This window comes from Pezoporus occidentalis, unplaced genomic scaffold, assembly GCF_034315485.1.
Source record: "Pezoporus occidentalis ecotype Australia unplaced genomic scaffold, CSIRO_AGI_Poc_V1 ctg244, whole genome shotgun sequence".
NCBI lineage: Eukaryota > Metazoa > Chordata > Aves > Psittaciformes > Psittacidae > Pezoporus > Pezoporus occidentalis.
Genome location: NW_026914330.1, coordinates 186,867 through 199,388, shown reverse-complemented (window position 1 = coordinate 199,388; position 12,522 = coordinate 186,867). Strand labels below are relative to the sequence as shown.

The window sequence follows — 12,522 nt, the reverse complement described above, 5'->3', positions numbered from 1 at the left end:
CAGATGCAAATACCCGATTTCTCCCTTCCACTAGCTTGGAAGTGCTGAACTTTGATACTACAGCTGAAGAATAAAGCTGTTTATTTGTAAGTCTGAGCTGTAAATCTACTCAGGCAAGGTGGTCAAACCCACGTATGTGGCTTTACTTTACTTGCAGTTACCTCCCAACATTTTGCTGTGTCCTCACCTGGGAAAACTCCAAGTGGTTGACTCACATCTGCTTTCCTATATAAATGGCACATGCCAGAATTAGATCTGGGCACAGTAGTAAATACATCAAGAGCATGCTGTAGAGCTCCCTACTGAAGGACAGCTGACTGCACCCCATGGAATTGCCTCCTGATTAATGCTGTCTCTCTCTTTCAAAGCTCTGTATAATCAGTTAAAACATTATCCTCCATTTAAAGCTGCTTTCCCCCAGACATTCAGAATGAACATGCAAATACTCAGCAGAAAGCCTTCTGGCACTGGCTGCTATTTGAATGAGCAAGAAATGCCTTTAATGCCTGCACATAAATTGTTTTTTGTGTTCCTCCTACGTGCTTATCTGGTCTGAGCTAGGATTGCAAACAGCTCTTCACAAAGTTCAGGTTTCCTTTAAGAAAGCCATTGTAATCATTGGTATAAAAAGCCACACTGGCTGTCACTTAAAAGCCAATTCACATTTGAGCAAGTATAGAGCACTGAAGTTTACTCAGGCAATTTTAACTCAAGCCTGGGTACCCCGATCTGTTTTATAAGTGAGACTACAGCTAAGGATCCAGCTGAATACTGTCATACGAGAGAACACATACAAAGGCTTCCATGGCATTACTCAGGGCAAGCAGCAGCACCTTTCCTTTTTGTTTATTTCATTTTCTCCTACTGCAGGAGCTAAGGGCTACCAAGGTACTCTGACCATGCTCTGCCTGGGGAAACCAAGCTCAGCACCCTGCTACTCTGTGGCAGTACCAGCTGACAGTCTAACTCCTGGTTTCCAGTCTAACTCCTGGCTGCAGCTGCTCAGACCTTTCAGAGGAGGCTGTGGAGGGCTTGCCCCTTCATTTAGTCACCTTCCATGAAAGCTGTCCTAGGGAAGGAAAAGCAGAAGCAAGAAATTATTCAGTAACCCACTCAGCACTTGGAAATATGCATTTTGCAAGGAATTTCTCCATCCAACTGAAAGCTGGTTGACAATTCAGAGCACCTAAGCCATGGAGGTTGGCTTCGTCTCAAGATCTTGTCACAGAGATTAACATCTGCAGGCTGCATACACGTAGACATCAGTTATCTATTCTCCTTTCATTATGGGTTGTGATCTGTCCCCCTGACATAATAAATGAGGAATGCAGGCTCTTATCTGTATAATTAGCTCATGCAAGACAGCCATCAGCAAGCTGCCCTCTACACTAACCTTTCTTTACTCACTTAGCTTTAGTAGGAACCTGACATTTCAAGGTTCCCATGCAGATGCTTCTGAAGAGGAAACAGAGATTGCACTGCAGGGCATGCATGGCAAGGATTTTGTAGTCCATGCTTTGCCCTCACTAAACTGCTGGCGGCACCAGTGGCTTCTTCACCCACTTCAATAAGGTGGTAAACTGATGGGCAGCAGATCAAGAAACTGAGAGGAGTCATGTCTGACCTAGTGGGTCCACCAGTTGGTCAACCAGACCCATCTTCTTTGCTTTGTCAGCACGGATGTTCCTTCCAGTCAGCATCATATCAAAGGCAGCAGGAAGTCCCACCTGGAAGGGCAGAAAGGGCATTTCAGAATGGGAGTAAGCCATGTAGCAGAAGGGGCTACTGACTGAAGTTCTTCTCTTACTTACCATCTTTGGCAGCCTCTGAGTGCCCCCTGCCCCTGGCAGGAGACCCAGTAACACTTCAGGTGTTCCCAACACTGTTTTCTTGTCCTTTGTTGCTATTCTGTAGTGACAGGCAATGGCAACCTTAAGAAGGGGAAAGAAAAATAAAGGTTTCCTTGTGAAAGACCACAGAAGAACTGGGTGGGCATCCATCACAAAGGTCTCTTTTACACACTGCCTCAGCTTTCCTCCCACCCCTACCTCAACTCCCTAATTCAACTGCCCCAGTTCCCTCTGTTCTCACTGATGGCTGCTTCTGGCAGAAGTGCACATGAGCAGATGATAGCAGGCAACTATGACATGAACATGAAATACCAAGCTAAGCCAAGTTACTTTTAAATCTCATCTAGGCCATCAAGAGCTAAATTCACTCATTACACTGACAGCATAGTCCCATATGCAGATCAGCCATGATACTTGGTTTATCACTGGATCACCAGGTCCAGATCCTTCACCATAGTGCTTGTTAAAAGCTGTGACTGCTTGAGAAATCAGAGTGCAACTGAAGAGACTCCATTCCCACAAGGTTATTCTGTTTTAGTAACAGCTTTGCACCAGGAACTACCTCAGAGTCGTTCAGGTTACAAAACCCTTAATGGAGATTATGAAGCAAATACTGCACACAGCCAAAGTGAGAGGCAAGAGAGTGAGCAGAGTACACAGGCCAGGGTGGAGCCCGGCCAGGTTACCCATGCTCATCTTGCTCACCACAACCTCTTAAAGAACAGAAGTTGCTGCGATACAAGCCTCACTTCATCTGAAAAGCAGCAATTTCCAGCCTGCGCTTTGCCAGCAAGCATTTACCCAGATCCAATGCCTGCCAGAAACAGCCAGTTTTCTCTGGGATGCTCTCATCTAAATATTAGCCTGGCCCACATGGATTCATATTTGATTAGCTCTCAACAGAAGCAGAAAAATTAGCATGGCAGAGTCCTGAGGCACAACCAAGCCATTAACGTGCCACCAACTCATTGGAATGTGTGTAATGAACCCTCATCAGGTCTCAAATCCCTCTCACAGTAAGCAGTCCTGCAGGCATCATTTGGATAGTTTGGAGAATCAGCACTATCAACTTCCTCTCCTGCTTGACAGACCCAGAATTGTGCAGTACCTCCAGTCCTCCACCCAGGCAGGAGCCACTGATGGCAGCAACTATGGGCTTTGGAGACTGCTCAATTTTTTCTAGCATCTTCTGTCCTTCCTGAGAGAGCTGAGTCACTTCCTGAGCAGTCTTGCAAGCTTCAATCATGCTGCAGTGAGGCAGAAAGACTGATGAGAATTGGAAAGGCACTGTGAAAACAGCAGTAAAATGAGAGTGCTTCAAGGAGTTTGTTCCTTTTTTCCCCACAAAGCTCCAGTGACTGACAGAGAGGCAAGAGCTATTTAGTCCTCCAGCCTTAGATTAACAGACAATACAGGAAGACTACTAAATTCAGTGGTTAAGCCACTGCATGCTGACGCTGGGCTGTGCCTGCAGGCACTGAATGAGTTTCCTTGTGTCAGAGCTTTGAAAGACTTTGGGGAACAGGAGAAAGGGTCATAGGAAGTCTCAAAGCACTTGCAAGAAAGGGTGGAGGGGGAGAGCCCAGGATCACTTTTTAAAGGAGCAGATGGCCAGGGCTCTGATGCTGCACTCTGCCAATTGGAGGCTCCCTGTGCCAGTTATTCTCATGAAGGTCAGCAGTGCTTGCCAAGCTGGTGTAGTTCAGGAGGCTCCTAGCACTGAGACCCATGAGGCCCTTCTTAAACACAGCCTGTCCTTTTGATCTACTTACACTCACTGCTTCCTTCCCACTACATCATGTATCAAGTCTCCGCCCTGAATAAGGCCAGCCAAAAAGGTTTTAATGGGTGTCTCGCCAATCTCCCTTTCCTCAGAGGTTTCTGGCTTTTAATGACTTTAAACAACCATTTTCTCCTGCCCAATGTCAGGACTAGGAGCAATGGTGCTCCAGATCTCAGTGAGAGCACCAACACAGTTTGCCCCACACACTACCAAGGCTACCCAGGCTGAAATGCCTGGGAGGCTGTTCATGCCAAATCCTGCCCAATCAAGGGGCCATGCTGGCAGACTGCCAGGCACTCAAACCCAGCTTAAATGAAGTTCTGAATGTAAATTATCTGCTCTTACTGTGTCCCAGACCAAAGCACAATGCTCACACCAGAGCCAGCATGGGTTTCTTTGGCTGAACCCCAGCATGCAGGAAGGAGTGACCAAGTGTTACAGCCAAATGGGGTTTCATGACTTGCCATGTTCCTCTTTATAGCATCACAGAATGGTTTGGGTTGGAAGGGACCTTAAAGCTCATCCAGTCCCAAGCCTCTGCCACAGGAAGGGACACCTTCCACTAGATCAGGTTGCTCCAAGCCCCATCCAACCTGGCCTTGAACACTGCTGGGGATGGGGCAGCCACAGCTTCTCTGGGCAACCTGTGCCAGGGCCTCATCATCCTCACAGGGAACAACTTCTTCCTAAGACCTCATCTCAATCTCCCCTCTGTCAGCTTAAAGCTGCTCCCCCTTGTCCTGTCCCTGCAGCCCCTTATCAAAAGCCCCTCTCCAGCCTTTTTGTCAGCCCCTTTAAGCATTGGAAGCTGCTTTAATGTCTCCCTAGAGCCTTCTCTTCTCCAGGCTGAACAAGCCCAGCTCTCTTGGCCTGTCTCCACAGCAGAGATGCTCCAGCCCTCAGAGCATCTTTGTGACATTCTTCTGGACTTGCTCCAACAGGTCCTAACTTCATTTGAGCAGGTTAAGCATCCTGTGAACGCAGATTTGAGACCTCACTTGTAGTATTGTGCACAGTTCTGGTGTCCTCAACATAAAAAGACATGGAACTGTTGGAACAAGTCCAGAGGAGCACCATGAGGATGATCAGGGGACTGGAGCACCTCCTGTATGAGGACAGGCTGAGAAAGTTGGGGCTTTTCAGCCTGGAGAAGAGAAGACTGCGTGGAGACCTCATAGCAGCCTTCTATCTGAAGGGGGCCTATAAGGATGCTGGGGAGGGACCCTTCATTAGGGATTGTAGTGGCAGGACAAGGGGTAATGGGTTAAAACTTACACAGGGGAAGTTTAGATTGGATATAAGGAAGAAGTTCTTTACTGTAAGGGTGGCGAGGCACTGGAATGGGCTGCTCAAGGAAACTGTGAATGCTCCATCCCTGGTGGTGTTCAAGGCCAGGTTGGACGAAGCCTTGGGTGACATGGTTTAGTGTGAGGTGCCCCTGCCCATGGCAGAGGAGTTGGAACTTGATGATCTTAAGGTCCTTTCCAAACTCTCACTATTCTATGATTTTGTTTGCAGCCTCTGACTCACCCCTGGGGATACAACCGTGACAAACTGCTCGGCCTTCACAGTGCACCCAACCTGGATGCTGGACTTCAGAGAATGCTCCATCAGTGTAACTTCCAACATCCCAATACTTACGTAATATCTGCTCCAGCAATGAAAGAGCCTGGCTTTGAAGAGATGAGGACAGCACTTTTGACAGCTTCGTTGCCCCAGATCTCATTCATTACCTCATTAAATTCAGAGTTGAGTTGTTTGGAGAGAGTGTTCACCTGAAAACAGCAAATAAGCATTGTAAATAGGAGGACCAGATGATGGTGGAGTTTAGCCTCTGATTAAGTACTGGACTCAATTATTATATCATCAGAAAACTTGTAAAGAAGACAGATCGACATTAAAAAAACAAAGCCAGTGGTAGCTCTGAGTGGGTCTTCCAAGCCAGTAGCAGCTGCAGTTCTATGGTGTTTCAATATCTGCCTTTTGGGAAAAAGAAATAAAATGGACTAGACTACCCAGGAATTTGCCCAACAGCCAGTGCATTGCTTGGCACAATTATAACACTTCTGAGGTGCTTAAACTGAGCCTAGATTTGCTATAAAAATTAATTCACCCTGTGTCATAATACAATGAGAAAAAAATCTTCCAAGATGAACCCTGCAGCAGATCACCAAGTAATCTGCTATTAAAAGTTCCTCCTTAACCTCTCCAACAGTGGGTTTGTGACCTCAAACACAGATTTTATGAGCTGTTTTTTTCTCTATACAACATACACTCTTTAACCATCTTGAATACAAGAACTTAATATGATTTTAATAAAATTTCACACTGGTTAGCTTAGCACACACAAAACATTTCCATGAGGCATTTTCAGACCTCTCATTAAACACTCCATTACTCATCTTCCTATTTCTGCTTTGCTCGTAACATTGAAAGGCTGCAGGTTAGGACAGCTCTTAGACTTAGATTTGACCTTTCAATGTCTTCTCTGTACTACTGCTATTCCTGTTATTTCTACTGATATGCCCATCCACCACAGCCAGGTAAAACAGCACCTTTGAATTTGGTGTGTTGAAGCGTACAACAGCAACATCTCCTTTGATGTCACAGCTAACGTGGGTTCTAGCTGGAAACAAACAGAAACATGTTATCAGCTTATGCTCAGCGGATTCCAAGAAAGCAAGCTAAATCACATAGGAAAACTTCATACTTACTCTGAAGAGCAGTGGAGGTGGAGATGTTACGGCAAGCATAACCTAAAGAAAAGAAGTTGCAGATATTAAAGGAATTCTCAGTAGTCTCTGCTTAACTCTCCTTTATTAATGCATCTTCCCATCTCCCCTCACCTACTGAGGGCAGCATTTTAGAGAATCCGGAGTATGAGCCAGTTCCTTCTCTTACAGCTTGACCTGTGCCACCACCAGAGTTCAGCAGATCGCACACTACTGAAGTGACCTTTACAGCAGAGTCCATGCTGGCAATGCCAGACTGAGAGCAAAGAAAATAATCAAAGCTTTCTTCCCAAAGAGCTGATGAGAGGTAGCAGGTGGCACACAGGGGTGTTCTGCCTTTTGGATGCACGGTTCAACATTTCTTCACATGCTAAACCAGAGACCTTGCTACACTTCGGAGGCTTTCCAGCCTATGAGCTAACTTGTCTGCAAATCAAACACAACTGCCCTAGAATATTTCTGGAAAACCACGCCCTGGTGCCAGGGAATTGTGCCACCCAAAGTATTACCCCACAGAGCTCAGGGTGCACAGCTGGTGAGACACAAGAAGGGCACACAATATTTATGCTCACCTTCCTCTCTCAACAAGATACTCAATCTGTGTCTATTAATTACACATGGAAGCCCCAAGACAAACTTGTTTCAAAGCAGTCAAAATTCAGACCAGGGTATGAACAAGTTCTGTCCACAAGAGAAAAGCCACTTTTCTCACTCATAAATCCCAGACCTCCTTTTTGTGTTGAGAAACTGTATTTGGCCTGATGACCTCTCAATACATGAATGAATCTCAGTTCCATGCAAGCAACCTTGATCTTGACTAAGAGGATCCTCTGACACAGATCCTAGGCTGAATCCCTATCAAAGCTCCGTAAAGCCTGAAATGTAGTAAAAGCATTACTTCTTGAGGACCACATGCACATCTGTAAGTGGAACAGTGCCATTTAGCTTGGAGAGGTTTACTGTTGATGCTGATAAAATATTTAGGAATGCAACATTTCCATTCCCAGCAGCAAGGAGGCAGAAAATCCAGTACAGGGAAAACAAGCTTAAAACCTCAGCCTGCACCTCACCAACAGGTGGTTCCCCCTTCCCACAGCCCTGTCACACGGGCTCAGGGACGGAGTTCTGCTGCACTTTGGCCTTCTTTCCACTTTGTCTCTGGTGCTGGCAGTAGGGATTGACCTTTGCTCTCCATTCCCTGAGCTCAGGATACACTGTGCAACGCTAGGGATGGAAATTCAGCGTCAGTCTGCTCTGGCAAACGGGGCTCTGTGTGCATGTGCATGTCATGTGCCCACCACACCATTTTATAAACAAAGAGTGAACTGGTTTTCACTCCAAAGCTGCTTTAAAGTATTTTTTGATGAGGACAATCTCCAGATTGCCACTGCTGTAGCCAACATTAATTTCCCTGAACTTTTTGAACATGGAAGTCAAGTACTCCTGAAAATAAGCACTGACATTCTTGTCCCACAAAACCAAGCGTGGTTTCTCAGCTGATAAATACTCCCCTGCAGAATATGATGCACTGTTAACAACAGTATTTTAACCCAATAAAAGCCACACAGCCCTACTACCTTGAAAAGGAAGGCAAGGACTGAACTATCTCACTGAACTCCCTCACTTCACTCCCATATTGCTGCCCATGGCTAGGCACAGCCAGGAGAATCAGACCGAACAACTCTCAGCGGCAAGGCAAGTGACGTTTTCCTTCCTTCCCCTCAGTCAGGCACCTGCTAAGGCTGAGAGCAAGGTACTGATGGGGTAGTAAAAACTATACTGCATGCAAAGCAATGTCAATTCCAAACAAAGAGGGAATGGATTAACTTTTCTCTCTTTCTACCATCTAGCATGCTTTCCTCTTTCATATCAGTTTCCAAACAGACTGCTTCCATGAAAACCTTAAACCTTGAATTCACTTTGCATTTCACTTCAAGCAAAACAAAAGATATGAAGTAGGGGAAAAAAAAAACAAAACCAACATCAAGGGCACTACTGAACCAATCTCACTACATTTTAATATGAACTCTTTTGAGGTTCTGCCATCAGAGTAACAGCTGTTTAATACCTGAGTGAGGTTTGTTTAGCCTGACAGTATTTTGTTTTAGAGCCCAGAATACTTGTGGAAAACATCTTCCACATTTAAAACTAAAAGCAGTTATTTGGTCACAGTCACAGTGCATCTGCTTCAGGCCTGGATTCATTCAGCAGCACAATGGTGACTTGCCAAGATTGGAGCCAGAAAAGTCCTCCCTCCAAATGCCAAAGGAAGCAGCAGCAGGCCAGATGTATGCTTCTGCTATTCCACTGACAGTCACTCTAGAATTAAAAGCTTTGAATATTGATTCCATTTTCACTACTTCACTCACTCCAATTAAAAGACCATCTAAACATGGACACCAACACTTCACAGATGCTCTTGGGACTTGGCCAGGAACTTGGATGCAGCAGAGAATGGAAACCACCCCTTTCACACATTCCAGCCAGGACCTGTTTCTTCTCACTTTCTCTTTTCCCTGTTATTTCCTCAGCTGCTTCCCTTGGCACTTCCCGCCTTTCCACTCACCCAGATGTGGCATGCCACTTGAAGTGGGAACAGCATCCATGGTTCAGGAGAAAAGCCTTCCTGCAGTCCTGGACCAAGCCAAGTATCAGCACAGCAAACCAGCCGAAGCTCAGGATGACTGCCAGTGCTTCCAGCCTGTAACTGCGAGCCGACAGCACTAAGCGTCGAGCTGTGAGATGGGGAACTTTTAACAACCTGAGCTTCCCTATCCCCTGTGGGGACCTGCCAGCACACGGCATGTGGCTCAGCAGGTACAGCCAGCTCTGAGCTCACAGTCTTCTGCCTGCTTGCTGCCTTTTGCATACTCTTTGGCCTGCCTTGGCGAGGTTTGCATCCAGTTTAACACTTTGTTACAGCAGAGCAATGCTGCTAATTAGGGCAAGTAACAACGTCTTCATCACAGCTCCCAGACTGTTTGTGATGAAGAATTTTGTTAGTTGTAACAAGGACTCCAATCAGTAACAGCCTGGAGCTGCCACACTTCATAGAATCCTAGAATCCCAGAATCCCAGGTTGGAAGGGACCTCAAGGATCACCTGGTTCAACTTCTCTAGGCAAAGCGTGACCTAGACTAGATGGCCCCGCACCCTGTCCAGCTGAACCTTAACAGTGTCTAATACTGGGGAGTCACCACTTCCCTGGGAGATTATTTCAATAGCGGGTTGTTCTCATGGTGAAAAGTTTTTCCCTTGTGTCCAGTTGGGATACCCCCAGGAGAATCTGTGCCTATCACCTGTGTCTTTTCCATGGGACTCCTTGTAAAAAAGAGTTTCTGTCTTCTTTGTACTGACCCTTTAAACACACTGAAACAGTTCTGCTTGTTAATCTATCGCAGCACTCTGCTCCTGGAGCAGCCGGCTCATGTACAAACTCGCTCCAACACTGCATGTAGGACAGGTACTAAGTTTAAACAAAACTGCCAGGTTTCAAAGCACAGAAACAAGAACTGGCTCCCAATGGCTCTCAGCCTTGCCCTTCAGCCTTCTTAGGGGCAAATGGTGCCTTACAGCTTTGGAGGCTCTGCAAGAAAGCACTACGACCCAGCACTGCAAACAAGCGGAGTGCCTAGACCCTGCCCAGGTTGGCAGATCACAAAGGAGCATTAGCCAACAGCTGAGATGCCTGTACAGCAAAGTAACGCCAGATCCTGGCACGCATGGAGATGCTGATACGCCTGGAGGCATTCCACCCACACGGAGATCCCAGCTTCCCATAGATACACCTGTATGCCTGGAGGACAGCCCCAGGATCCAGACACCCAAGGACATGGGGACATTCTCCCCCCCAGGGCCACCGGGAACACGCACACATGGAGTCAAGGACGCTCTCTCCCTGGGGATCAGCTCATACACCGAGGATAATCCTGCCTCCCACCAAAGTAGGGTCACAGGGTCCCCCTCCCCAGGGCCATAGATGGATTCCCAAAACGTACCCATGTACAAGGACATGGGAACCATGGCCGGGCACACAAAGACAAGCCTGCCTTGGGGACCGGCATGGAAATATCTCCCCCGTGGGCGCACCCCACACCGCGGTGGGAAGCCGAGACGCGGAAGCACGGACACCCTCCCTGGGGAAACCTTGGAAGGGGATACGGCCATGCCAGGGATCCTCCTGCGCGATTCACGGGCCGCGGGGACAACACCCTGGCGTGGGACACAGGCACACACAGGGAGACCGGAACGTCCCCCGCCCGTACCTCAGAGACCCGTCCCCGGTAACAGCCCATTTCTTGCAGCCGCCGCCCGCTGCCACTGAGGCCGCACCGGAGGTGACCCCCACCCCATGATAGCCTGCCCTGCCCCGCGGCACCCCGCCACAGGCCCGTCCTCACGCGTGCCCCCGCACCGCCGCCCTCACGGAAAAGCACCCCACCCCGACAGACCGCGCCCACGGTCCCACCGCCGCGCCCGTCCCCCCGGCGCGGGAGGCGGCAGCACCGCCGCGGGGCCCCGTCTCACCCGCGGGCGGTGGGCGGCAGGACGGGCTGTACTTGGCGGCCGCTGTGAAGCGCCCCAGGCTGCCGATAGCACGCACCGCGGCCGCCATCTTTCCTGCGCGCGAGGTCGAATGAGGGAGAGGCCGCTCGGGGGCTTGGCCGCGCCGTCCCCGCCCTGCCCGCGGCTGCCTGAGGAGCTGCCTGCACGCTCCGCCACCGCCGGCTGCCACCTTCCTCTCTTTTCTCCGCTCGTGGCGTGGTCGCGGACGTTTCTGTTATGTACCGAGCGGGAACGGCGGGAGGGAGAGCGCGGGTAGGGGCTGTGGGATGGGTGGGATTCCTCAGGCGGGTGGCTGGTGTGCTGCCCAGAGGGTGGGGCCAGCGCGGGGTCCTTAGTGAGTGGCGGCGCGGCGGGCGGTGGCGGTGTCGGTAGTGCGGGCGGAGGTGAGCGGCTGTGTGGTGTGTGTGTGGTGTCAAGTGTGTCATGTGTCGGTGTGTGGCATCCTGTAGGGCCCTGTGTCCCCGTCCCGGGTGGAGGGAGCCGTAGCTGTGCTATGTGTGAGGGACAGGTGCGTTTGTGTGGTTGTTACTGAGTTTCGGGGTGTCTGGTGGGTGAGTGGGGTGTTCGTGGCTGAGGAGTGGGTGCGTCGTGGGTCCGGGCTGTGCGTGGGGTGGACAGCCTTGGCCAGATCCGGTTGTGTGTGTGGGGCGCTTCGGGGTGCTGGGAAGCAGCTGGCTTCTGAGAGCGCGGGGGACAGCGTGGGGCGAGGGATGGCAGTGGGAGCGCTGCGAGGAGAGCAGCTGTGAGGGAATGGGTCTGGTTTGGGAACCTGGAGAGGAGCAGTTCTGTTGGTTGAGCAGAGATTTGGGTTTGGTCAGCCTGGAGAAGAAGGCTCCAGGGAGACTTTACAGCAGCTTCCAGTACCTAAAGGGGCTGACAAGAAAGCTGGAGAGGGGCTTTTGACAAGGGCCTATAGGGACAGGACAAGGGGGAATGGCTTTAAACTGGCAGAGGGGAGATTGAGATGAGATCTGAGGCAGAAGTTCTTCCCTGTGAGGGTGGTGAGGCCCTGGCACAGGTTGCCCAGAGAAGCTGTGGCTGCCCCATCCCCGGGAGTGTTCAAGGCCAGGTTGGACGGGGCTTGGAGCAGCCTGGTCTAGTGGAAGGTGTCCCTGCCCGTGGCAGGGGTTTGGAACTGGATGAGCTTTAAGGTCCTTTCTAACCCAAACCGTTCTCTGAAAATCTTCAGCCTGGTGTGGGGAAGAAGCCTGGCACATGTGGAGGAAGAGTGCTGTGGCAGAGAACTGATTCAGAGAAGAATGGCAGTGAGAAAGTCTGTTTTCTGGATATCTGCTGATGAACTTCAGATAAGGATCTTTTTATAGGGAAAGCTCTGTTTTGGAATGAGCTTTGCGAAAAGGCACCAACTCATTCTGCTTCCCACGGGGATGCACAACAGAAGTTATTGAGGTTAAAAGGAAGGGTAGTGGCATAATGTGCCAAGGAGAGCGTGTCAGGAGAGTCACGCTGGCAGCGAGATTAGCTGGGCACTTGGACAATTTTCCAGTAGGGAAGAGGCGGAACAGTTACTGGGAGGGGAATTGAAAACTGTGCCGGCTGCTGTTCATACAGTGCTGGGTCACTGTGGAGG

The 12,522-nt window shown here is 49.4% G+C and overlaps 1 protein-coding gene across 1 annotated transcript in view; it reads right to left on the bottom strand.

Moving 5' to 3' along the window:
* Positions 1-11,125, bottom strand: part of HADHA (hydroxyacyl-CoA dehydrogenase trifunctional multienzyme complex subunit alpha) — a 28,019-nt gene extending 16,894 nt beyond the window's left edge. The window contains exons 1-7 of the mRNA XM_062622624.1: positions 10,893-11,125; positions 6,348-6,389; positions 6,189-6,259; positions 5,275-5,408; positions 2,959-3,097; positions 1,812-1,931; positions 1,625-1,727 (exon numbers count right to left, since the gene is read on the bottom strand). Coding sequence (XP_062478608.1) covers positions 1,625-1,727; positions 1,812-1,931; positions 2,959-3,097; positions 5,275-5,408; positions 6,189-6,259; positions 6,348-6,389; positions 10,893-10,980 — 697 coding nt within the window. The 5' untranslated portion in view covers positions 10,981-11,125. The remainder of the gene's footprint in view (positions 1-1,624; positions 1,728-1,811; positions 1,932-2,958; positions 3,098-5,274; positions 5,409-6,188; positions 6,260-6,347; positions 6,390-10,892) is intronic.
* Positions 11,126-12,522: the final 1,397 nt, after the last annotated feature.